The 27,956-nt window shown below is 27.4% G+C and overlaps 1 protein-coding gene across 1 annotated transcript in view; it reads left to right on the top strand.

The window, feature by feature from the left end:
• vn (membrane-bound neuregulin protein vein) overlaps positions 1 to 27,641 on the top strand; it is a 374,159-nt gene extending 346,518 nt beyond the window's left edge. The window contains exons 4-5 of the mRNA XM_075377295.1: positions 22,794 to 22,905; positions 27,195 to 27,641. Of these exons, the coding sequence (XP_075233410.1) occupies positions 22,794 to 22,905; positions 27,195 to 27,315 (233 nt within the window). The 3' untranslated portion in view covers positions 27,316 to 27,641. The remainder of the gene's footprint in view (positions 1 to 22,793; positions 22,906 to 27,194) is intronic.
• Positions 27,642 to 27,956: the final 315 nt, after the last annotated feature.

Raw genomic sequence — 27,956 nt, 5'->3', positions numbered from 1 at the left:
TGTCAGCTTTTGTTTTTATTATTAAACAGTACTAAGAAATGTAAAATGTCCTACGGAGGACCTAAACCAAAATTTAATACAAATTTTATTTTATCTTGACACTACTAGTCTAATATTTAAAAAAAAAAAAAAATATTACAATCCTACAGTATTTTTTTTGTTGAAGGAAAGGTACGGTGGCTCAAGATGAAAAATACTTCGACATAAATAATATTTTTTTGCTATAGATAATTTGATTAATAATCTATCGGATTTATATATAATTTAAATTATAAGCTATTTAATATAAATATTGTTAGATATAATAATAACGAATCTACTATAAAACTTTAATTTCTTAATTTATTTTTAGTTATAACTTGAGAGAAATTTTCCTCCGATATTAATTGCAAAGATAAAATGAAGCTATACTGAAATTCTTGAAACTTAAATTAAATTTGATGGTTTCGTATGGTTTTTGACCAGAAAAATAGAATAAAATAGACATCTGAACTGAATCTGTAATAATTTGTTAGAAAATTATTATAAAATATTTATTATAATTTTTTTGGTGTTATATACTATAACTTAGATAAATTGCAAGAAAACAAATAATATTTGGAAAAAATTTCTAGAGAATTTAAATCTAAGAAATTATGTAAATAACGAACTAAACATGAAGAAGAGTTTAAGTAAGAGTTAGACATTTTTCGTAAGCTATAACTCGAAAATGAAGCTATAAATAAATATATATAAATTATAACGAAAAATAGAAAAATATTTTTTTCCTGTTTTACAAGATAATTTAAATTGCAGAAGTAAATCTGTTTTTTTTATGAATTTACCTTTGACAAAATCTGTAAATTTTATTTTAATTGTAAATACAAAAATATATTTTAGGATAATATTTACTTTGATTAAAAAAATGTAAAATATTAGATTTTAAAACATTATAATATTATGCATTAATTAGGCTGCAATATGTATATATAATTAATTATGGTATATAAATAAATATATATATGTAATTATTAACTGCTGTAATTTAAACAGATTCATATGTAGTAGAATTGAGCGCGGCACAAGCCAGACTTTACGAAACGCAAAGATCATGGTCGTTCAAAAATAGTTACGGTTGAACCATTCATTTGCGACCAACGACCCTGCCAGCTGTAGATGCTCAAATTTGACTACTACCCAGACATTATTTCTTAAATGCACTCATTACAAAGTAGACCATCAATTTTAAATTACCACTTGTTCACCTGTCTTCTATTTAGAAACAAACAAAACTGAACTTATAGAAATAAACTTTTCAGACAACTATATTTATTTCTATAATGAAAATTACAAAATATCTTCGAAACCGATTATAATAATGCGATTTTACTGCGCAATCGCGAGTCGAGACGGACAGACTCGTACAGAAGCAGGCAGACGTTCTAGTGACGCAGGTTTACATTAAAACAAACGTTGTTGAAATGTATTACACAGAACACTTTTTAACAGCGTATCAATTAGTAGGAAACTTCTGATGTCCAATGGAATTTCTTAAAATACTCCAACGAATATCGTATAATTTTTTGCAACGTTTACCTCACAGTTAGTTCTTAACGTCAATAATAATTCAATTAAATATTTTTAAGAAATATTAAGCGATACGATTTAATACTTGCACATTTTTATTAAAGAAAACTATATTTTATTTAATATTTTATAATTAAATTAGTTCTATTTTTATTACCATTTAAGAAGGTACACATTATAATATTAAATTTAACCGTAATACGATCAATCGACCATCTTTATATGCCGTACTTTACATGAATATTTCATTAAAATAATGAAAAAAGTTCACATAAACGCTTTTTTGAGTTACTACTAGAAAGATTTCTCTTACATTTCTAATCTAAATGCCAAATAATACACTAAACTTCTATGAATAAAAATTATTTAACAAAATTTATAAGCAGTCTTACATGAAAAATTGTAAGAATTGGATTTCAGAACTATATCTGCAGTACTTTCTAAGAAAATAATTATTGTAAAATATAACAAATTGGTGTCAAAAAGCAGTCTTATTATTAGGTTTGATGTAAATTTACTATATTAAATTGCCAATAAACAAATAAAATTTTAAGCAGAGATTTGAAGAGAATAGTTTTATTTTTATTTAAAAGTTAGAAAAAAAAATAGTATTAATTATATTTTTTATTATTAAAATGTTTCTTAAATCTAAAAATTATAAAAATGGATTTTTATGAAAAAAAAAACAATAATATATAAAAATAATTGTTTAATTAGCTTAATTTTAGATCTTTACTCAGTGAAGTCTGCATAATTTTAATATTAAATATGATCAAATCTTATAATCTAAAATTAAATAATTTTTTTTTTATAATTCTTCCTTAAACGTAGAACCAAACTTAAACGAAGCCAAACTGCAATATTTTGGAAAGTTAATATTTTTCAGTCAAAGAATGATAATTATTTTTTAAAGATTTTATAAAATTATACATTAAGAAAAAGGTTTGTTTATCATGATATTCAATTGTTAGAAACTTTAGTACTTTAGTATAATAATAATAATAATAATAAAATACTCCCCAGTAAAGAAACTATATTACACCATTTCATAATTTTGCTTCAACTAGTTCCTCATCATAAAACCTACGGTTTTATTGCTATAGTAAAGTAAAAATTAATTATAAAGTATCGAAAATTCCACTTTAAAAACTGTAGTCACTTTTAAAAACGCCCATCCGCAGCAGTTCGTGTACTAGAATCGTACTTTCATCGTTTTTGAAGGTAATAGTTTTGTATGAGAAGGCTTTGTAATTTATTAATTACACTTCTGTCTCAGAATATATTTTTTTATGAGGAAATATCTAATTTCGTATATAGAATAGTTCAAATTTCGAATGAGGATGAACTTTTTACTTTCCAGTTTTATTGCATTACATTTTACAGAAAAAAAACATTACTATTTATCAAACAATAACCGTCGGGATTTTTATGTTTTTCATTTTTAAAGGTATAGTCGTTCAAAAATATTTAGATTGGATTGTACTAATTACTGGATTCTAAAAACGATGAAGACATTCTATAGGAATTCATTTTGTTTATGTACGTATATACGTTTACGTCTATTTTATACCTCAAGAATTTTTTACGTAACAATATGAAAACTGAATTATTAGTTAGAATTAGAAGTACATATTTTCTATTATTACAAAATATTTAAAATACTCGTATTCTCAAAGAGATAATGTTTGTAAAGATTTTATTGCCACATTTATTTTTAGTTTACCCCCCCCCCCCAAAAAAAAACTCATAATTTCTAAGCCTATTTAATGAGTCTGCGGAAATTTCTTTAAAAGAATAATATTTCATAAAGACATCTTTTTTTTATTGTAACATTACATTATTTTCACTACCAACAACGAGTAGATAAGAATTTAAAAAATTAGAATAATAAAGTCATTACAAATCGTTAAGAGTTTATATTAAGTAATATAACTGTAATATAGATAGACTCCAGATAAAGTCGTTACTTAAAATTGGGAGAGCCATTCCCAAGAATAATTAGCATTCTATTCCAGGTTTACTGAGAAGCGTAATGATTGAAGTATTTCCCCGTTTCTTCTTCAATGAGCCCCAAAAAAACTATCGTCTAATATATCATGCGAAGTCCACTAAAATGCAGATAAAATTCACCCTTACCTTTTCACTTTATTCACCACAAGAATATAAAATAAACATCATCATATTCTCAGAGAAACATTTGGGCTACTTGTATCTCAAATGCTTTACAATGACATACAGTCACTTTAATACATTTTTTTTACATTTGTAAGAAAAACTGTTATAGGCAGTATAACATGTCAAATTAATGCACCCCATTAGGTGGAAAACAATGTGTTATAATAATATTATCTCTGCCCTTCTAGAAGGGGAGAATATAATACAGAAGAATTTTCACTAAAATGTTTTTAAACAAATTAAGGTGCCCGATTTAATAAATTGATTTATAATAAGCAAAAGCTTTTAATAAAATTAAGCAAACAGATTTAAAGTAAGCAAAATGTTTAAAATTTAAACTGGATAAAATTCTCTTAATTAATTCTAAATAGTACGTTAGAAATCTAAAAATCAATATTAGCAAAAACATTATCCATGTTTTAAACTAAACATTTAAAAAATACCAAATATGTTTTGTTCATATACTGTATACTATCAATCTCTTTATGAGAAGTAGAAGTTCACACCAGTTTGATAAAAAAATATTCTAAAACTTTAAAAAAATTATTAAATATTTGTTAAGAGACTTGATCAAGTTCTTTGATAAACAAATATTCTAAACTTTAAAAAAATAATTAAATATTTGTTAAGAGACCTGATCAAGTTCTTTGATAAAAAAATATTCTAAAAGTTTAAAAAAATAATTAAATATTTGTTAAGAGACCTGATCAAGTTCTTTGATAAAAAAATATTCTAAAAGTTTAAAAAAATAATTAAATATTTTTTAAGAGACCTGATCAAGTTCTTTGATAAAAAAATATTCTAAAACTTTAAAAAAATAATTAAATATTTGCTAAGAGACCTGATCAAGTTCTTTGATAGACAATCCTGGCATTAGATTTTATATTAATTTTCTACTTCCTGTTCTTTCATAGTAGACGTAATTCAATTGAATATAGATAAATAATCTCAGGAAAGTTAAATTTTGAATTAATTTATTTGTTATAAAATCAGTCTTTTTTTTTAGATAAAAAAGGAAAATAAACTATATAACGGCAAACTTAAAGTAATTTACAAATTTTCAAATGGATTAAATTTTAAGGTAAGGTATCCCCGGGCTTATACCTTAATCGCCGTTTAACTTGCGAGATATCATGTAAGGGAGACTGCTTGACATTAAGTTTAAAAGAATGTGCTTGATATTAGGTAAAGGATCTCGTTCTGTACCTTCGTTCCTAACATGGTTCTACTATAAAAGGTTTTTTGAAGCCGGTATGAACTTAAAGAATTGAACTCTGGAGTAGAACCAGTAATAGCAATGAGGACATCATTCAGTGGTTCCAGAATAAAACCCAATAAAACAAGCACCGTGATTCTCAACGAACACAAAAATACAGGATTACATAGCAGTTCCATACGTTTGAGAAGCTGAACGCCTAGTTTCGAGATATGTGTCCAGGTTGGAGGTGCTTGTTAATTATCTAGGTTTGAATTTTCTAGACAACAGTGAGGACGTTAGGAGGCTGAGATAACTATATATGCTTGATGGACGATTATTATGATCCATCCGGTTTGTTGGATTCCATAATTATTTTTATTTTGTTTTAATCAAATTTATGTACGCTTACGTTTATTATTTATCTATAATTATATTAAAGTTAATGTTTCATTTATTGTTGTTCTATTTACGTACCCGACTTGATTAATGGTGTGAATATGTGTATTAATTCTGCATTTACCTATATTTTCAGACATTATCAAATATTATCAACTAATTGATAGTTACCGGTTCTCTTGTATTTATTCATATTAATTATTTTTATACTAGTTGAGAATTATCAATGGACAATTCTATTTCAAGTAATTATCAATCATACGACTTATTTATAGCTTCTATATGTAAGTTGATTGTTAAATAAACGAATTCAACAAAAAAAAGTTTTTATAAAAATACTGGTAAAAATATTTTTGATCAATCATTTGCCATATAGTTTATTTACCTATTCAGACAGTAATCTGTTACTGCCAACGTACAACGGTAATCTTTAAAATAAAAATTATTTTCATATAATTAAGTTGAAGTTTTGTATTTCAATGTAATCGGGAACATATCTCTTAACTTCTTTATGACGCTGGCAATCAGTTTATCTATCGGCTTTTGAGTGCGTTAGATTTTATTTTTTAGTATTAACTCATCAATTTCACCGATTATGAGTTGCAACCAGTGATATATTTTATATGTGCCGATCTCCATGGCCCTAAAACTTAAAGATTTACAAAAGATACTTCAATTTTTCACAGGATCAACACACTTTCCCCTTTAATATAGATATTCTAGCTATATTCGCCGAAAAAGTAAAAGAATTGAACTAATTTTGGGATAAAGTTACCCGAATTTTATTTTACTAAGTTTTAATTGGATTTTTTTCTTATCAGTAATTTTTTTTTATAGTTACAGCTAACATTATTTTAAACATTTAATTTAACCTAGAAAAGTTACTCCGGTTAAATATTTTTTTCTTTTAATATAACGAAGCATATAGAAAAAAGTTAAAAAGGGAATGATCTTTAAAAACTTTTTAAATCCATTTTATAAATTAATCTTAACAAATTTTTTTTATATTTAAATGGGCAAAAGCTATTTTATTTAATCATGATCTAATTAGTCCTTATTTTATAATATCATAATGAATTCCATTTCTTTTATATTTTTATTTTTTATATTAAAAGAGCTACAATATTTAAAAGATTCTTGTTTTCTATATGTTTATATATTATTATTATTATTATTATTATTATTAAAATTGTATTTCTTATACAAAAATAAAATATAAAGTAAGAAAAATATTTAGAGTAATAAAACTGTATTTAACATAAGTTACTGTAAAACAATTAAGTGAGAAATTAATATGATGAGAGGAAAGAGCACGTGTTAGTGTCTGCTACTTTTTTTTATGAATGTATTTATATATGTGTGTGTTAATGTGTAAATGTATAGACGATGTATATATATCAGGTGGACGAGGGTTGGTAAGCGACTGAGAAATCGTGACGTTATTTTTATCCGGGGCAACTTGAGACCTGCTGCTGCCTTCCACTCATCTCTTCTTAGCTACCGATAATTTACACATTATTATTTCCAGACACTACAATATATAGTTTGTGTGTGTATGTATATATATATATATATATATGTATGTATATATATATATATATGTATGTATATATATATATATATATATATATACATATATGTAAGTGTGTGCATATGTAAGCACACGCACGTGACGTCATTTTACAACTATATTGTTCCCTGCGTCTCTCTTTTTATCCTGTTCCTGTTCATGGTCATTAACCATCATTAACATTATCAGTATAATCTTCTTCACTATTATTTGAAAATTGTTAGTTTTCCTGTTTGTTCATAGTCCTGCAGTATTCCGACCGTTTCACGCTACTAACTGAACTCGTTGTATAAGGGATCTTCTATTTAATTTCTCTCTCTCCCCCTTCTCTTTATGACGGTTCATTTTACTCTAGACTCTACTACACTCTATACAATTCTGAGTGTACTGACGATAGTCGAAAATAAACCCTCAGCTGACAGCACTACCATCACAGTATAGGCTGCCGCGTTACAGTTTTAGTGCGACTTGACCGAACACTGTTGCCAACATTTCATTTATTTTATTCTTACAATATAAATCTTCTAAAAATTAATAATAACTATATCAAGAAACTATTACTTACTGTTCGGTTAAATATTAAATGCGGTAATGTTTAAGGATAGATCTCCGAAATGGACAGTAGTTAGTTTTCATAAAATCATACAATATCATATGTAGAATGATATTAGACATTTTTTTATGAAAAAAAAATCTATATTCTTTTTTTACATAAAAAAATGAAAGATATTTATTCTATACTATTTTTATTCCTTTCCTATTTACTTGAAGTATACCTTTCAAATAAATTTAAGGTATAAATAAAAGGACTTTATAGGACAATATGAAAAAAAACAATTTCATTTTACCTCAGTTCGGAAATATTAATTTCAGCTTTATTTTAACTCTGGGAATACATAACCAAATTACGTATTACAAATACAAATCGAATGCGATTCGCTGAATTAGCTTCAATACGAATTAAATTTCGTAAAATAAATATTATACTGAAATATTGATTATCAAAATTTTTAATTTATTATTAAATTGTGGGTATGGCAGGAAAAGGGATTTAAAGATGATCTTTACGAATAGAAAGATAAATAGATTTCTTCCCGTTTTAAATTATTGTTGTTTCCTTAGATGATTATCATACTGTGTTTTATTATATATTAAACGAAACAAAATTTTAATATTATGATACAAAAATTAATAAAATATTCTAGAAAAGTAACAAATACAAACACAAACAATAAAACAAATTACGGATACAGTATTCTACCCGAACAAAAATATTTTTGCTGGCTTCCGTATTTAAACAGGCCTGTATTTTTTTTCTTTTTCTTCTTTTTGTAAACCTCCGGGACCACCGTTAGGTATTGCTTCGAAGGTGAAATGAATGAAAATTTTTGTAGCGTGTGAAAATGCCAGGCCTGACCGAGATTCGAACCCGGAACCTCCGGATGAAAGGCCGAGACGCTACCACTCGTGCCACGATGACCGGCAGCAAGCCTATATTGCATTAGTTGTACCGCACTGAGAATTCTAATAACTAAATCTTCTCCTGTATTACATTTCTGTTCATATATTGATTTTGAGTGGCTCCCGCAGTTATTAATCCTGAGGCGTCAAGTCAGGTGACCTAGGAGGCCAGTTCATAAGTCCGTCACCTCCAAGTTTAAAAAAGTCGCATTTAGAGTTAAGTGTTGTCTAACTGCTTGTGAAAAGTATGGAGTTGTCCCATCGTGCTGGAAAATCATCTGCCATCTTGTTATCATTGTCCCGTAGATCTGGCAAATTATTCAAAAAAATTAAGTATGATGCATCCAAAAAAATCTCATTGAAAGTAAATGGTCGCATTATTTTGCTGCTCCAGATTTCTCGATAACTGAAGTGGCGGACCAGTTGGTAGGTCCGCCACTTTAGTTGATAGGTCGATCCACTTATTTAAAAAAGTTACATTTAAGTGATTTCTAACTGCTAGAGAAAGTCTATCGTATAGAGAATGTCTCGTCGTTTTTTTCCGGAAAAGTATTAATGAGATTTTCTAAATTTATTTAATTCGTTTCATTTTTTACGAATTTTGCAATAATTAGAAAATCTCTAAATTACCGGTAACGTTATTTTTACCTCCAAATTTATTCTGTAGCAATTTTTTGACACGCTAATAAAAAAATTAAGCATGAATTTATTTAAATTAGACATGGCAACATAAAAGAATGAAGGCTCTACTATAAAATGTTTTAACAAAACATAAAAACTTATATGACAATACAAATAAGATATAACCCTCTAATTGGACGTAGTCTGTTGTTTTTTTTTTTAGGCTGTGCATAGAGAATAATATAATACATGCCTATGACCTCTAACGTTTTGATTCTAGTCTTTCAATATTTTATGTTTTTAAATCGAAAAATACTTTTCAAGGAGAAATTTTTGAAAGTCATCTATTTCAACTTATGTGCATCATTCGTGCTCTAATACAAGAATACATGAAGTATTACGTTTTTGTTTAGTTTTAAAATGGGCACCTTTCTGTTGTTCTTCTAAATAGTAATTACGAGATATGTTTCAGGGTACCAAAAAAAATAAAAATCAGGATTTTAATAAATACAAGAACCGTATGAATACATATCTAAAACGCTTTTATTTTACTGTAAAAGTAATATATAACACACAAACTAGTTTTGTAACTGTTAAGCATAAAATGAAAAATATGTTACATTCTGTATAGATTATATAGAATATGGAAAAATTACGTATATTCAAATTAATAGATTAAAAGTACTTCATTTCCTACTGGACAAAATATATTTCAATTTTGTATATTTAACTTGAATGTTGTTAAAATTAAGGCTAAAACCGGCTTGAGAACTCGAGTACAAAAGAAAATACGAGAATATTTAGTCATCATACTCCGTAGGAAGATTTCTTGAGGAAAGTTAAAAGATTTTAATTAAATACACACGGTTAGCTAGAATATTTTCTTCACACATTCTCATTCAGTAACTGTAATATGACAGTCTTTTTATGATCCAACCAAGTCAGGTTTAATATGCTTTGAAAAAATAAACAATTTTGCTTTATTAAATTTTTTGAAGTTTTCCCACTTCCAAAAACGAAAATTTTAGGTCGAGGTAACTTATAAAAATAATAAATAAAGTGAATTCTTCTCGATAAAAAAAATAACTTTTTAATAAGATTTATTTATAGTTTTTTGGTAAATAATAGATGAAGCATATTCTGTTATTTTACGGGAAACGTCCCCTCCGTCCTGCTAAAACACATTTCTTCTACGTTTGGCAAGACGTACTTGGTGAGGGTTCATTACTCACCAAATACTTACCTGCCTATGCGATCCTATGGTATATACTGTATGTGTAACCGAAGATTTATTTGCGGTAGCACATCAAAAATTCGAAAGCAGATCCCATTCAAGAAGTGCAGCACCCAAAGTGCATAAACCTTTCTGAAGTCTAAATGGTCATGAACAATCCAACCAACAGCTCTTGAAACATCAGGAAAAAGAAGGGCCAGGTCAGAAATCGTTGAGCGAGGACTTGTTGAAACGCGTCTATGATGAAGTAGACGTTTTAACAAGCCCTCGGTGATTATCGAGGGCCTCCCCGAACGTTCTTCATCACGCACATTATTTCTGTTATTTCTAAACCTTTTATAACATTTTCGGATGTTTCTTTCATTCATTATATTATTACCGTACACAACAAAACCAACTGCCTATGAATTTCAGCGTTAACGTTTTGAAGGTTTAAAAAACGCGTGACTACGTATTTCACAGTCAACAGCATCATCGATTTTCCTATCCATTTTATTACGTAATAATTCACAAGTAATCAAAAATACTACAACGTGACAACTTGCAGACAACAATGCAATGTGTACATTACTAGCGTGACGACACAGATTCGCCAACATTAAGGAGAGAAATTTCCCAGCGGTCTTTACTTTAGGAATATCCCTCGTATATAATATCTTTCATAAATATTTTTAAGCGTTTATCAGGGACCGATAGTAATGTAAAGGTCACCGTAGTTGCCCAGTTTAAGCGACTGCTTGTATCAACTGTATCCGGTTCGATTCCTGGCCATCGGTTTTATTTTTTTTTTTTAATTTTGCTAAAGTAATTTTTTTTAATTTAAAAATATAATGATAATTTTACAATAAAACTTCAACATAATTATTTATCCCCTATCCCAAAAAATAAATTTTAACTAACTTTCTTTGTTGTATTATATAAGAACAAATAACCAATATCGGGAAAGTATTACCATTTTGTTGTCAACTTTTTTATTTTTATAAATCACACAAGTAATAATGTATATAAGAAGTAAATATAAATAATTTACTTTTCCCAATTGTAATCAACATAAAAAATACAAATTTGTGTTTTTTAAAGATATCACTGTATATGGTGTAACAATTATATCCGTTACGTATGTAATATATACCTTTAAAAATGAATTATATTAACATTTATTACTGAAAATTTTTTGAACTTTTTTTCTATTCCGCCAAAACATTGACACGAACTTTGTATATATTTTAATCTCTGCTACTTCAACTTAGCGACTTGAAAGTTTTTTACTTGTAATTTTTTGTTATAAATAATGGATTATCATGTTGGATATAATTTTCATATTTATCTCAAAGTTAAAGAGTAAATTAGCAAAATATTGGTTATATGAGGATTTTTTTTACTAAATATAATTTAAGAGAGAGTAAAAGATTAAGCTGAGAAAGTTTTTGTAACTCTTTACTTATTAACAAATCATTTTTAAATGAAATTTATTTTTTTAAATAAATAATAGTAAACTTTAAAAGGTTAATAGTAATTTTAAAACTTATCAAGAGAAAAATATTAAATATTTTTTTTGTAAATATTCAAACATATACATCAAAACTATAGCCAGCTTTATTTATTTATCGCTTACATTTTAAATAATGATTAACAATTTTTTATATATTATTTGGTTAAATTTTCAACAATTTTCTTTTTTGAAAAACGATACCATTAAAATAACTGCAGCTTAATAACTAATTTAATTTTAAAAAAAATTGATAATACTAGTAAACTTTTAAAAGTAAATTATTTATAGTTTGCTACTTCAACTAGTAAAATAGTAAAAGTTGTTTGTCCGTAAGTTGTTAATTTAACTTAACTGCATTTACATGCAGTGCACACTTATGACAACTACTGTTCTACATTGTTTTTCTTGTATAGGGAAGTTTGCCAAAAAAATAAATGTTGTACATGTGTATTTTCAAGTGCTGTCGCTCTCAATCGGCAAATTTTCGAACTATCATATTAAGAACTGTAAATAAATTTGAAGTAATCTTTACATTAATCGAATAAAATAAAAAAAATTTATGTAGACACTACATGATTTCCTTGTACGCCTGTTAAATTACAAATGCACATTTTTTTAAAATGAAAAGTACATAAAATTTTATTTCAAATAATAACTTATTATTTTGTCATAATTTTTTTTATTGTTGTTATTGAATTATTATGTATCGTAAAACTGGTTTTACAATCAGAGGTTTATAATTATTAATAAATCAATATATTTAAATTAAAAAGAAAAAAAATTAGATGAAGTCTGTTTCGACCGATGTGACTTCCTCTTACAAGATCCAAATATTTCATTAATTAAAATTTTATTTGGCTATAACTCTGGAACCAATGAAAATATGTATCACTTATGATATATCGTTGAAAACCTCTAAATGAGGGCTTATTACTGCAGTTAAGAAAAATACCAAAATCTAATTTTTGTTTTTTGATTTTGGGCTTTTTGGATATTTTTGGTTCAGTCGATTGCAACCAAAAGGGTAGGGGCTCAATTAGATTTTACAACAGTCCTAAATCAAAAATTTCAGCATTCTACGGCTAATAGTTTTTTAGTTATGCGAGATACACACGTACGTAAATAAATATTATATACAGACGTCACGCCGAAACTAGTCAAAATGGATTCAGGGATTATCAAAATGGATATTTTCGTTCAAATTTCTCACGATCACAATACATCCTTGTAAATAAACACTAATCAAATTTTTTTTCTTTAATAATTTTAAACTGATAATAAATATATTAAGATAAAAAATAATTTTTAATTTTTTTTATATATCGTTCTATACGGAGAATTAGTCAAATTTTTAACTCCTCATTTTATATTATCGTTATTTCAAGGTAAAAACAAATTGTGCCTTAAAATCACTGTATAAATTGCATAGCAAAAGATTAAAAATGTATAAATGGGCAATTAATATTTTTTTTTCCTTTATAGATTCCTCTGTAAAAATATTTCAAGCGTTTAAAAAATTTGAAATAAAAATATGAAAAAAATCTCTTTGCCCAGAATTACCCTCTCAAATTTAACATAAAGATAAATCATGAAATAAAATTTATTTTAATTTCTAATTTGTTAAAAATATTTACAAATATTAAGGAAGTTCGATTTTTTAAACTTTTTACTGCTGTAGAAAGAATGATCTGAGTTTTTCGAAATAATAAAATTACTTTTATAGACAAATTATCTCTAACTTCTTTCGTAATTAAATCTCAAAATGTACAGGAAAAATAATATCCCTCTTAATTTGACCATTTTAGAAGTAGTTTAAAGTAAAATATATTTTCATCAAATCTTATCACATTTCTTCTTTGTTTTTCCTGTTTAGTCTCCGGTAATTACCGTTCAGATATTACTTCAGAGGATATGTATGAAAATGAAGTGTATTCTTGTACAGTCTCAGTTCGACCTTTCCTGAGATGTGTGGTTAATTGAAACCCAACCAACAAAGAACACCGGTATCCACCATCTAGTATTCAAATCTGTATAAAAATAATTGACTTTACTAGGACTTGAACGCTGGAACTGTTGACTTCCAAATCAACTGATTTGGGAAGAGGCGTTCACCGCTAGACCAATCCGGTGTGTTAAATCTTTTCATCTATCCTGAATTTTCAAACTTCTGTTGTAAAACGTTAAGATGTAATAACATCAAGTAATATTTTAATCCCATTTACTCACTTAAGTCTACTTTTATTTGAAATTCATACTCCCGGAACATTTACTACTCCGAAACCACAGAGTGTAGCTGAAATATATATTATTATTTTTTTTTTTTAACTCTAATAAGATGAGCTGATTTCAAAAATTTTGGTTTCTTCTCTTAAGCTGAAAAATTATTTTTCTTAGCAGGAAGTTATTCTTAAGGAAAATATCTTTGACAGGTACTTAGTTTCCAGCTCTTCTGGTGTCATCACTACTTATTGAAGCTCTTTCAATTTAGCCTTTTAGCTGTTGTTAATCAAAATTATGTTTTCTTAACATCTTTTAGAAATAATTATTTAAATTTTAGTTTTCTTTTAACTATTATGAATCCTGAAATAATGACAATATTTAAGTAAATAAATTAGATGAAACGATTTAGAACAAACTTGTAATAAACAGATTAACTCTTTATGGGAAAATACGTTGATTTTGTATCAATATAAATAAAAGATAATCTTCGTTTTGTGTGTACCTTAATAACTCAAAAACTACTTAACCGATTTCGCTGAAAATTTCACAATTTATTATTTTTTGGTCAGGCAGTGGTTACATGTTATCTGTTTCACAATATACAATAACATAATATTTAATCACATAATTACTGACTGAGGAAGTCGAAATTGACATAGACAACGCTCGATATAGACGATATACGAGGTGCGACAATAAAGTAATGAGACTAATTTTTCTTTGCAAGATGTGGCAACCCTGCAGCTTGCGTAGGCACACCATCTAAGCTATTTCTAGTCCAAGCGGCACATTGACAACTGCTCAGTCGTGAGTTGTGCTATAATAAGTGAACACGTGTTTGTGTCTCTCGTCACAGAAATGAAACCGCAAAATATTGCGCAACGGTATGCCATTTTTTTTTTCGTTAAATCGGGTGAAAACGCGACGACAACTTATGGTAAGCTTCAGGAGAGAATTTTATGTCAAGAGCTCAAATTTTTCGGTGGCATAAAATTTTTAGTGAAGGTAGAACGAATGTTGAAGATGAAGACCGCAGTGGACGACCATCAGCCTCACGGACAGATGTCAACTTGACCAGGGTGCGTGAAATCGTACGATCTGATCGAAGATTATCCGTGAAAATGATTGCAGAAGAACTCAACAACAATCGAGAAACGGTTTCTGTAATATTAACTAAAGATCTTGGTATGAGAAAGATTTGTGCAAAAATGGTCCCCAAAAATCTCAAACAAAAACAGCGAGAAACACGAAAAATGTGGCAGCCGATCTGTTAGAGCAAACGGAAATCAATCCAGATTTGTTGAGCCGTGTTATCACTGGTGATGAAGGTTGGTTTTTTCAATACGATCCAGAGACAAAACGCCAAAGTTCGCAATGGTGCTCAAAGGGATCACCCAGACCAAAAAAAGCTCGCATGTCAAAGTCAAAAGTGAAATGCATGCTTGTGTGCTTCTTCGATTCCAAGGGAATTGTTCATAAAGAGTGGGTGCCTCCTGGACAAACTGTTAACCAATATTTCTACAAAGAAATTTTAGAAAGACTTCGTAAACGAGTTCTTCGTGTCCGTGCCAACACTGCTTCTGCTGTTTAAACTTCCGTAAACTTTCGACATATCTTTGCGTTTCACATCCCCCAGACCCCAAAACCACTGTCAGTTCAAAAGTTTTAAGTTTTTTTCTAATACATCATGCATTATATCGCATGGGGTCTAGATTTATTAATTAAATCGTCAGTTAAAAAGTTTATATATACATATGTCACTTTCTTGTGAAGACGATAAGTACCGTAATTTTGCGCCAATCCCTTTCAAATTGATACATAAAATATAACGACCCAAGATCTACGTCAAGTTCATTAATGGGAAAAATCGGACCATGGTGGTGGAAGTGGGGGGCTTTTCGAGACGACGTATATCGCTATAAATTTCTTATTAAATAAAATATCGAATTTGTTTATCGTTCCTACTATTCTTTAGATAAGAGCCTGAAACTTAAGTAACGATTTTTTTATATCACCAACCATTGGCCTAGGGAGTGGAAAAAATGGGGTTTCGAAGACAAAAGAAAATCGCTTAATAGGCACAGCATCGAATCGGTTTAAAGTGGTAGTTAGTTCTGTAAACATTACCTAAAACGTCTATCTGAAAAAATTTTTGATATGACCAACCCTTACGGCAAGGGATGACCAAAATGTGTTGCTAGAATTGTAAGAAGATGGGACTTGTCGTGATACCTGGTTGTGAAACTTTTTTCACATGCAATCATTGTCATATTGAGTAAATTTGAAGTTTCTCTTAACTTTAAAGTTGAAATCTTTTTTATCCCCTACTTAGCACCAGTGAAATCTACCTCCGCCTTCCAGTGTGTCGAAAGGTTTTTTTTTTTAAATAATTTATACAGTAGTGAGATTGGTGAAGTTTGAACTGTGGTACACGTTCTGGCAACAGCGAAGCATCGCCGAGTTCACTAATTAACTTTATAGCTGATACGATGATATAAAATTGCTGTAAAATTAAAGACCGGTTTCTCGCCATTATTTCAAAATATTCATTTCGATTTTCACTAAAATCTTCTGACATGTTTATTAAGCCTAAAAACGTGCTAAAAATTTTGATGGTTATTTCAAAACATATTCCCATTTAAAAACTGATCCACCAAATATCTCATATTTTTCTGTAATTTTACACTTAAAAGATAGTTCATCAAAAATTTTTAATAACGTTATATCAATTTCAAATAATACAGATCTTTCACTGCATTAAAAACAAGAACATAAGAAAAAATAAAACTGAGAAAATAGAAATATATATACATCGGTTCTGTGGCTAAGATTATTATAAGTTTGCTGACTCTATACAACATAACCGTAGAATTGCAAACAACCTGACATCAAAAAGAAACTAGTCACTCTCAAAAATGCTACAAGAAGAGCAATAATCGCATGTCGAGATTATTAGGAGAAAGTGAAATTAAAATGTTTCATCATTACCCGATGTATTTTTACCGAGTCGAATATACTATTACCCATAAATAAGATAAGCTCACAGAAATGCAGGTGTATAAATCTAAAAACTGACTGAATACTGATCATAACAAAACTCAGAAATAGTAAATATGATTATTATTAAATGCGACGTTCGTTTCAGATCACAGATAATCGATAATTTATTTATAATTTCCTCATAGAAACCTTCCAAAAAATTAAAATAAAAACGACGTTTTTTTTATAGTAAATCTATTTCTTTTTTTCAGATAATAAATATTTTCTATTCATGATTTTTCTATCTTTAGAAAATTGGCCATAAACTTCGGATGGAGGAGTAAGATTAAAATATCATATATAAAAAATTTCGCTATTCACCGCGATAATTTATGATTGATTAATTCAATTTTTATTTTATAATTGTTATTGTTGTTTTTATTGCTTAATATATTTTCCGTTAACTACTTTATAAATTTACCGGATGAAGATGATTGAAAGGACAAAACAAAAATTGGAATACAATAAACACTAAAATGAGAAGTGGTAAAAAATAATTAAATTTTTGAAACTTATATTAAGCAAATTTCCTTTATAAAAGAGAGTTTAAATATTTAAAACGCAAACGGGAATTGAAAAAAAAATACTTGTATCGATTTTTAAAAACAACTTTATTAAATAAATAAATAAATAAATAAAATAAAATAAAAGAACTCCTTTTAACACGAATTAATTTTAGTAGTTAGATTCCGTTGATAGATTTAGTATTAACCAGGTGTACCTAAGTATATATAGAACACAGCTCAATCCTCATTTAGGAAGGTCAAAAGTTATTTTTATTTAAAATTTATTAAAAACAAAACCTTTATATAAAAAATAACATTATAATGTAGTATAGGCTTTAAAAATCTTTTTAATTTATACGAGGGTACTAAATATACTGTACAATTTTATATATATATATAAAAAAATAAAATTAAAAAATAGGGAACTTTTGTATATATAGATATAAATAATCCAACATTATTTCCGCTGAAAAACAACTTTAATTCCATTAATATAAAATATTACCAAAATTTTACTATTAGTTTTACTATTTGTAACTTTTTAAAGTTATTAAAAAAAAAATTTACACACCACTATTATACTGGTTCTTTCTTCTTTTTTTACAGTAAAACAAACAAGTTCCTGAAATTTTTCAATGTTTTTGATTTCATTAACTCGTTTCTTCTTAACTTGTGGTATAATTAACATATACACAGTTTCATAAATAAATAATATCAATACATCTATTACATTATCTAAATAAAATCAACACCTATTACAGATATAAAAATCTACTGGTTTTCTGTAAGTATGTTACGCTTTACGCAAAAAAATCGCTGTGTTTTTGGACAGATATGGTAATCAAAGAGACCTTTCTTTCCGCATCTTCTGATCACTACTGAAAAAATAACTAATCCGCTTTTATATTCCTTCCACCAACTAAACTAGAAAAGGGAACGAACGAGGAACGTTTACACACGCGGAGGAAAAAAAAATTACCTTCCACAAGCACGCCCTGGTCCGGCCAGGCGAACATACATAGCGAAATACATAGCTGTGAAGAAATTGTCGTGTATTTTCGTTTCTGAGAGTAATAAACTTAAGAGAAAAATTTAAATAATTTGTGAAGTATATTTAAAAGTAATATATATATATATTACTTTCAATATAATCAAGAACAGTTGTACGGATCTGGCTGATTTTTTCCGAAAAAGTAATAATGAGATTTTTTACATATATTTAATCCGTTAGATTTTTACGAATTTTGCATTAATTAGAAAATCTCTAAATTACCGGTAACGTTATTTTCACCGCATAGTTTATTGTGTAGCAATTTTTTGATACGCTAATAAATAAATTAAGCACTAATTTATTTAAATTAGATATGGCAACGTAAGAGAATGAAGGCTCAAGAAAACTATAAAATGTTTTAACAAAACGTAAAAACTTATATGACAATACAAATAAGATATAACCCTCTAATTGGTTGTAGTCTGTGATTTTTTTTTCAGGCTGTTGCATAGAGAATAATATAATACATGCCTATGACCTCAAACGTTTTGATTCTACTCTTTCAATTTCTTGTATTTTTAAATCGAAAACTACTTTTCAAGGAGAAATTTTGATATACATCTATTTCAACTTATGTGCATCATTCGTGCTCTAATACAAGAATACACGCAGTATAATGTTTTTGTTCAGTTTTAAAATGGGCATCTTTCTTTTGATCTTGCTTATAATTCAAATAAATTTTTTGAAGTTTTCCCACTTTCCAAAAGCGAACATTTTATGTCGAGGAAACTTATAAAAATAATAAATAAACTGAATTCTCAATAAAAAAAAGTAAATTTTTAATAATATTTATTTATTGGTAAATAATAGATGAAGCATATTCTCTGTTTTTAATTATTAAGTAAATTAGTAATTAAAAAAAATTTAATATTATTTTACGGGAAACGTCCACTCCGTCCAGCTAAAACACACTTTTTCTACGTTTGGCAAGAAGTACTTGGTGAGGGTTCATTACTCACCAAATACTTACCTGCCTACGCGATCCTATGGTATGTATGTGTATGTGTAACCGAAGATTTGTTTGCGGTTTGAGATGTGTCAAAACGGGTGAGACTGCGGGCTTCCGAGCCTATTTCTTTATCTCCCTTCCCTATTAAAGTGCACTTCTAGCTTAACTATATATGAACTCTGATTCAAAACTCATTTGTCTTATACCGAGCCTACATTATTATTGTAAAATAAAAAATCTATCAACGTCCTAGGAAAAAAAAAATTAATCTGCCTACCCGAGCGCCAGCCAAAAGGCTTTTTACAATGAAACGGAACACTACTATTTTATAATAGTTTGGTTAATGTACGAAAAAAATTGTGAGTCTAGTTAGGTTTTAGAAACACATTTTAAACAAAACTAAATAATTTTCATTTATATATTATACTACAAAGACCTCGTCTGTACAACTAAATGTGTCGTTTATATTTTAATTATAACACAGAAAACACGATATTAATGCCCTTTCTGCTTTATACTATTTCCAAATCCCATAACTTCATAAATTAGTTTAATAAACAAATTATAGAAGTTAAGATAGAATATAGGCTTTGTCTCTACCCCATCAAATTTAACATCGTTTTATAGATGATTTCAGTCAAGTCGGCATAACATTTTTTTGGTATATTTCCTCATAGGTATTGCATTACATCGAATCGGGATGAATTGTACTTCGCTGTTTTAGTATTATAATTAAAAAAATCTTTTTTTTAAATCTGGAATAAAGGCTGAAAAAAAGAAATAAATCAATGGAAAAAGGGATTAATTAAAAATTTGCATTGAACTGCTACCCCTACAACTTTAACAGCTATTACAACATTGAATCCGCTGCCCAATAATAAAAATATTATGCGTTACATACAAACACGGACTCTCTCTCTTTTTCCTGTTTAGCCTCCGGTAACTACCGTTTAGATAATAGAGGATGATATTGTAATGAGTGTAAATGAAGTGTAGTCTTGTACATTCTCAGTTCGACTATGCCTGAGATGTATGGTTAATTGAAAAACTCAACAACCATGAAAAACCCAACCCACCAAAGAACACCGGTATCCATGATCTAGTATTCAAATCCGTGTAAAAATAACTGGCTTTACTAGGACTTGAACGCTGGAACTCTCGGCTTCCAAATCAGCTGATTTGGGAAGACGCGTTCACCACTAGACCAACCAGGTGGGTTTTAATACAAGCACGGACTAGATATTCATAAAAGAACGCATGTTTGTCCTTTACCTAGAACGACAGTGCTCTCTCTCCCTCGCAGCCTTGCGTGCAGCTTCCTATGTGCATGCGCACAACAGCCAAACACCACACCTCTGGAACTATGAATAGTTCAGTTCCATACAAAGATTTTTGTATCTTTTTCATAAACTGGGAAATGGCTACTGACGTTAAACTTAAGAATTATATATTGTACAAGTATAAAGAACGGATTAAAGAAAAAAGGACTCATTATATTAAATGTTATTGATGATATCAAGTGGAAATTAGGGGTTGCTGTATTCCACAGTAGCTATACGCGAGCCCCCGCTGGTCTGCACTATTGTTTGGAAAACTATTTACAATGTTGTCTTCATAAAAATGAAGAATTAAATTTCTTTAATATTAAAATAATTTTTTATTAGTATTAATTCTTTTGCCGAGTAAAATACTATAAAATTTTCATCCAAATGTTCCCCTTTGAGAAACAACACTCTTCTAACAACAATTCGTAATGCTTCTGCTTTTACCCAGAAAAAATTGCATTTCTTTTTTTTAATTTGAAAAAGCAATGATAACTAAAAAAAAATTTTTTTCTTGTAAAATATAATTGTCCTTTAAAAACGAAATTAAAATTAATTATAGTTATGCTATAACTAGTAGTATTAAAATTACAAAAAAAAAATAAAAATAAAAATACTGATTTCATTAAAATATAAGAAGAATGTTGGGATAACATGACTATCGCTAACAGAAAAGAACAGATGACTTAACTGAGTAAAGGTCGTGGAAAGTCGTGCAATAGAACAAAGTTATGTGTTGCTGTATTACGTTGCATTTGTCAGATTAATCACTAAAATGAAAAGAAAAAAAAACACCAGATAAATAAACGAAATAATCTCAGTGTAATGTTGTCACGTTAATAGCAAACTCTACAAAAAAAAAGTGTAAAGAAGAGAAAATTATTTAATGTAATATAGATTAAACGAAATAAATGTGCGATGAAAAAGAAATACAAATTGTGTAAACGATATAAATAATTATAAAAGAAATAAAATGTCATCGAATTTGTTTTTATAATTTGTGTGTATTACAATAATTATTATCATACAGACAGATTAGAAAAATATATACATATAAAAAATTATTTAATAATATAGCTTTCAAGATATATTTATAAATGTTCCATTTACTGGTTTATATTCAATTATAATTGCAAAAAATATATTAATTAAAAAACAGCCTATGATTTGTCTAATTACTGATGTAATAACGACACAAAATGACATTCTAAATTCAAATTAAAAAAAAATCACAATTTTTTTAAAAATAAAAACTTGTGACAAAAAAAAACGTATTAAGATCAGAGCTGAAAATGGTTATAGCTATTATAATAAAATAAAAATAGAAAATAAAATAGATCTTGAAGGCCAAGACTGCTGTCACTGAATATGAAAACACCAATACACATTACATTATTTACGTGGAAGGAGAAGAGAAGATAGCGAGAATCCCAGCCAACAATAAAAAAATATGACGTCAAGACCAATCTGTATCTCTTGTTTGCCTAAACGAATTAAAATTGTTAAAAACCTTGCAGATTATTTTATTAATAATAAAGTTTACATACAAATATTATTAGAGTTGATTGGTGGAAGGGAAAATGTGGCGTGTTTGTTTAAAATGCAGTTGCAGTTACCGTCAAATAATTACAGTTATTTGCAGTTACTCATACATTTGTCCTTTCAAAAGTAGAGCAGTCTATCGAATGATATCTAATATTTTTTTTATATTATCCGCTGAAAGAGCGGTATTGGTGACTTGTTGCTATGACGACAGCCAATAAGGAAAAAGCAATTTTTGTATGTTATTACATATCCCAATAAAACTTATCATTCAACTCTGGATAAATGGATTTAAAATTTGTTTATTTTTCCGCTGTTTTTTCTTTTGCAAACTTAAAAAAGAAGTTCAACATCTTTTATAAACGATTCATTTATATGTTAGTGATCGTAATAATTTAAAAAAAATTAATTTTTAAATATAATTTATGTTAATTATATCTGTTGGTTTCAGTAACGACACTATGGCCGCTATTAGGCAGTAAATGCTCCAGCGAATATGATTCGTTCTGTTTAAATGGCGGCACCTGTACCTTCTATGAGACAGTCGGAGAGATGGTGTGCCAGTAAGTATTAAATCATTTACTTAATTATTTTTAATAAATTTACAAATGTACTTTTAAATAATCAAATTTAAAATTTTATAAGGATGATTTAGTAATTAATATTTGCTTTCAATCAAAAGCCATATAAAACGCCTTTCATTAAAGACGTTTATAGTAAATAAAACGTTATTAGACGTTTATAGGACGTATAAAGACGTTTATAGTAATATCAAGAAGTTTTTAACCTGATTGAATAAAATATTTTATAGAAAAAATTAAGTACGCTTTATTCTTTTATAAATATTCAATTTTGGAAATTCACACTGGCATTTTGTCTTCCCAACTTAGTCCTTTTCTATTATTAAAAAACATCCTATTACTGTCAACAGATTACATAATACCTGATGGAACTTATCGATTACTTTAGAAATTCTGACTAAGCAGGTTCATTATATTTTGATTGTATACTTTTGTACTATGTTCGTTAGTTTTGTTTTTAGGTTAAGAAAACATTTTTCTGTTTCAAAACTGTTTCTTTTTTGAGTCTTTGAAACAAAAGAACTGCCGGAAACATTTTTCTGTTTCAAAACTGTTTCTTTTTTGAGTCTTTGAAACAAAAGAACTGCCGGAATATTTGTGTTCCTATACAGAAAAAATAAGCAAAAATAGTTAAAACGAATTAACTAAACTTTTCATAAAAATTTATTTTAGTATGTAACAAACAGTCTTCTCTCATTTTACTTGTTTAGAATTAAACGTCAAAAGAAAGTAGGGATTTTTTTAATTAAAAACATAAATACATATATATTTCACTCATCAGTATGCAATAAATTAATATAGTAACCTTTATTTTCCAATATAATCTTCATAAGTTATCGGGTAATTTGAAAATAACAATCTTTTTCAAAAAAAAAAAAACGGTACAGATTTTCTTGACAAACATTAAGAAAAAAAAGATTAAGCTATTAAATTTTGCACTTAAAATTAAATGATAAAATTATGAACAATGACGGTAATAAATTCTTCAATAGGAATTTATGGAATAAGTTATAGGTATGGGGTTTGTAATAAATAACTTTATAAAATAAATCGTTGAATATTTATTAACGTAGATTTACTGTAACGTGCAATTCAAAAGTATACTGTCATTGAAAAACAGATGTACGAAAAGAAATCGTTAAATATGAATGATTTATTGAGTTTTGATAAGTACTTAGGTAATGAGAAAATCTGAAATTAAATCAATAGCCTGTTGTTCTTTTTACAGACTTTTTGAAGAAAAGTACGGTATTACTTTAGGTCCCATGGTAGGAGTTTTAGGAAGGGACCGGGGTGAAAATGAATTTTCATTTTCATTTTGAAGTTTGAGGAATACGAAAATACCAATTATTTTGGTTTTAATATTTTTTTTAAAGATTTGGTTAAATATTGCTAACAATAAATATCACAGATAAAAAGAACCGTCAACGTTCCACCTTGTAGCATCATAGATTTCTAGGCTTATAGGTCAGGTCTATATAAATATATATTTATGTAGGCCTATGTATAAAACTTTGTGGCCCGGAAATCTCGAAAACTGCTTGATCAATCGGATTGAAATTTATATATGCTCTAGTAGTGTGTTTGAACAACACATGCACATGCACATTTGTGCATGTACAACTTTTACGAAGTTTGGTCGAGTCGTTCTTGAGTTACGCTCAATTAAAGGTTGAAAATATTTGAGCGGGGCAAGTTAGAAGCGTAGTTCGTTATGATGCTACAACTTGAAACATTGATTCCTTTATCTGCGGTATCTATTGTTAGCAATATCAAACCAAATTTAAAAAAATATATTAAAACCAAATTAAATTAACGAAAAGTCGGTCTTCTTGTGTAAAACTGCGCAAGAGAACTGCACAAGACTTTTTGAATCTAAATTTGTACATGGATACTTGTAATATAATAATTTAAGACTGTCTGTTTCAAAACTACCTTTAAATAACCAGTATATAAATCTATCTTTAATTGGTTAATTTTTTTTTTCATCTTATTCAAAGTTATATTAGGATTTCTTTAATTAATTAGAATATTCAAATTTAATTTTTTAAGAAAATATTTTTATAATATATTAGTAATCTACTTTGATAATAAAAAAACATAACTAGCATTTTTATTGGATAAAATAACAGTCAGATTGAAAAGCTTGGCTGTGAGAATCCATTACCAATAACTACACGAAAATTTAAATGATTTTAATCTATCCAGTACGACAATGATATATGCAGAGGAATAAGAGCAGTTTAAGATTTCTTGTCTTTGTGTTAACTCTCTCACAGTTAATCTACAAAATACAAATTTTATTCTATACAAACTTTCTATGAAATAATTTTTCAATTTTAGATATTTTTTCCGATTAATTAATCGGGAAATGGGTCCATTAAGGGGTCATTCGCAAATTTCGTGATGTTCTAAGGGAAGAGGGACTGTTACGTATCATATGAGTTGGAGGGGATGTCAGAAAGAATCTCATGAGATTCTACAGTAATTTTTCCAGGGTATATTATAAAACAAAAAAATATTAAAACATCGTAATCTCTTTATATCATATTAGAAAAAAATAATTTGTTAACATTTATCTTTCATTTTTGTATTTTACGTACAAATTATAAATAATTCTGAACAATAAATTCGAAAGTTTATTGCCTATCTGTTCTTTAAAATTGCAAATAATATCTTTAAAATTGTAAATAGATTAATTTAAAAATTGTATTATATATATAAACTAATACATTTTATTATTCGTCCAAAATCTATCCTGCCATGATCGATTCAATATTATTTTTTAAATCACAATTTGATGAAAAAAATCGATGGCAAAAACCACGAATTGCTATTTCGATCAGTTTTTAAGATATCAACCTACTGAATAAAAATTCTTTTTTAACACTCTGTAATCTAAAAAATAACTTACCCAAAAACAGTTACTTCATGAAAATTTATCGGTTCATTTTTTTTAATCCTTTGAATCATTTGAACTAGTTAATTTTAAAAAAAAATCACTGTAGCAGATATTGAAGAACTGAAGAATAGATAACTTATGTTTGTCACTCCTTTATCACCCCCCTCCCCTCTTCGGTATGACTACAAATGTAAGGAAAGAATTTTAAAATAGAATATAGTAAAATCTCTAGGCTGTGTAGAAGTTACGTCAAACTCTAGGTTGTAAGATTTCATTTTGGGCATCTCTGCTCTTAAAAAAAATAATTTTTTTTTTACCGAATATCTTTATTGTTAGTCAAAATCTAGGTATCAAAAATTCACCCTCAGTCATTAGGCATTTAAATGCATTGATATTTACATTTTAACTTATATTTTTATTATCGATTCACGGTTTTTCCCGTCGATTTTTCGTCAAAGTTTACATAGAAATGATTAGATGAACGTAGGGCCATTTAAAAAAAAGTTGAAGCTAATAACGGGGAAACAAAATGGTAGCCAAAATTTTGGAATATGTAAAAAAATAATATTTATATCCAAAATAAATATGCCATTAATCAGAAGTCTTTAAATAAATAATTGCACAAACAAATAGAGAAATAACTTATTTTATACGAAATTTATATTTTTTTAAACGGTACAATTTACTTATTATTAAAGAGTATTAGACAGGAGGTTCTTTAAAGGAACATATTTTATTATAAATAATAATTATACAGGCATAAATTACACCCTGTCGAATCCTTTTTTTCAAATTTAAATTCCTTACAAATAGCAAATATTCGTGACGGAGTGGTAGCTTTTCACCTTTAATCCGAGGATCCCGGGTTCGAATTCCGGTCAAGCATATGGCGTTTTTTTTTTTCGCTAAATAATTCAATATCCAAATTATTACATACAAGCTTCTTTGTAATTTCTGTGGTGAATTAATTCATCAATCAAAAAAATATATATTTACTAGTTTAAATACAATTTTTTTTTTGTTTATATTGTCTTTTAGAATAAATCTATTAGTGAAATATTGATTTCAGACTGCTTCAAAAATAATAAATCTTAAAATTTGATTTAAGATATTCTCTAAGAGTATTTACATTACAATCCAATTTTAGGGGAAGAATAAACATCACGGTTTATTATGAATGAACTGGGGAGTATAAAAATTGATAAAAATGCATCTCGAAATTTGCGAATGATCCTTTAAAAAAAAAAATTAAAAATAAAAATTATATTAATTTTACTAATTAATCAATTTTTGTAAAAACTAATTTGTATATGTATTCTTTTTTAATATAAAAATGTTTGTTTCTTTTTTTATTTATTTTTTTTAACAGGTGTGCTGAAGGCTTCAAAGGACAACGCTGTGACAATAAAGACGTCTATAATCCAAGCAGTATGTATAGTCCAATGACGTACTTCTGCAAACTGGGCATTTCATCTTCGTATTACTGCTAGCTAAGTAAACTACCCAAGAATGATGCAATCAAGTCATCAATAAATAAATACAAAATAAAAAAATTAAAAAAAAAATAAATAAAAAAATAATAATAACTCTTATTAATAGAAATAAAAAATATACGTATATATAAAGAGAAAATGAGAGATAGAGACGTACTATTTATAAATATTATTGTATTATATGAATAATATATTTATAATTTACTACTTTTACTATTACTATTAATTATTACTATTATTATAAATATTATTTATTGAAAAAAAATGAGATAATTTTCTTTCTTTTTGTATTATATTATTATAACTGACCACATTTGATCTACTGCAACCAAAGAAAATACACACTCATGTTTTGTTGTAATAAATTATTTTCGTTTTTATTTTTTTCAGTTTAAACCTTTATTCCTCTTATTACTATTATTTATTTTATTGATTTTAATTATTTTATTAAATTATCATTCTATATTGTTATTATTTATTGCCTATAAAATAGAATAAATAAAATACTATAAATTGAAATTTTTTAAATTGAAATTTGAAAAATAAAATTACTAAATATTATCAGAAAAATAACAGTTATACAGTGCAACAAAAATTAAAAAAAGAATTTTGTATATACATAATTCCAAACATTAAAA

Source organism: Lycorma delicatula, chromosome 10, assembly GCF_047948215.1.
Source record: "Lycorma delicatula isolate Av1 chromosome 10, ASM4794821v1, whole genome shotgun sequence".
NCBI lineage: Eukaryota > Metazoa > Arthropoda > Insecta > Hemiptera > Fulgoridae > Lycorma > Lycorma delicatula.
The sequence above is the reverse complement of the archived record's forward strand: the minus strand, read 5'-3'. Positions and strand labels throughout refer to the sequence as shown.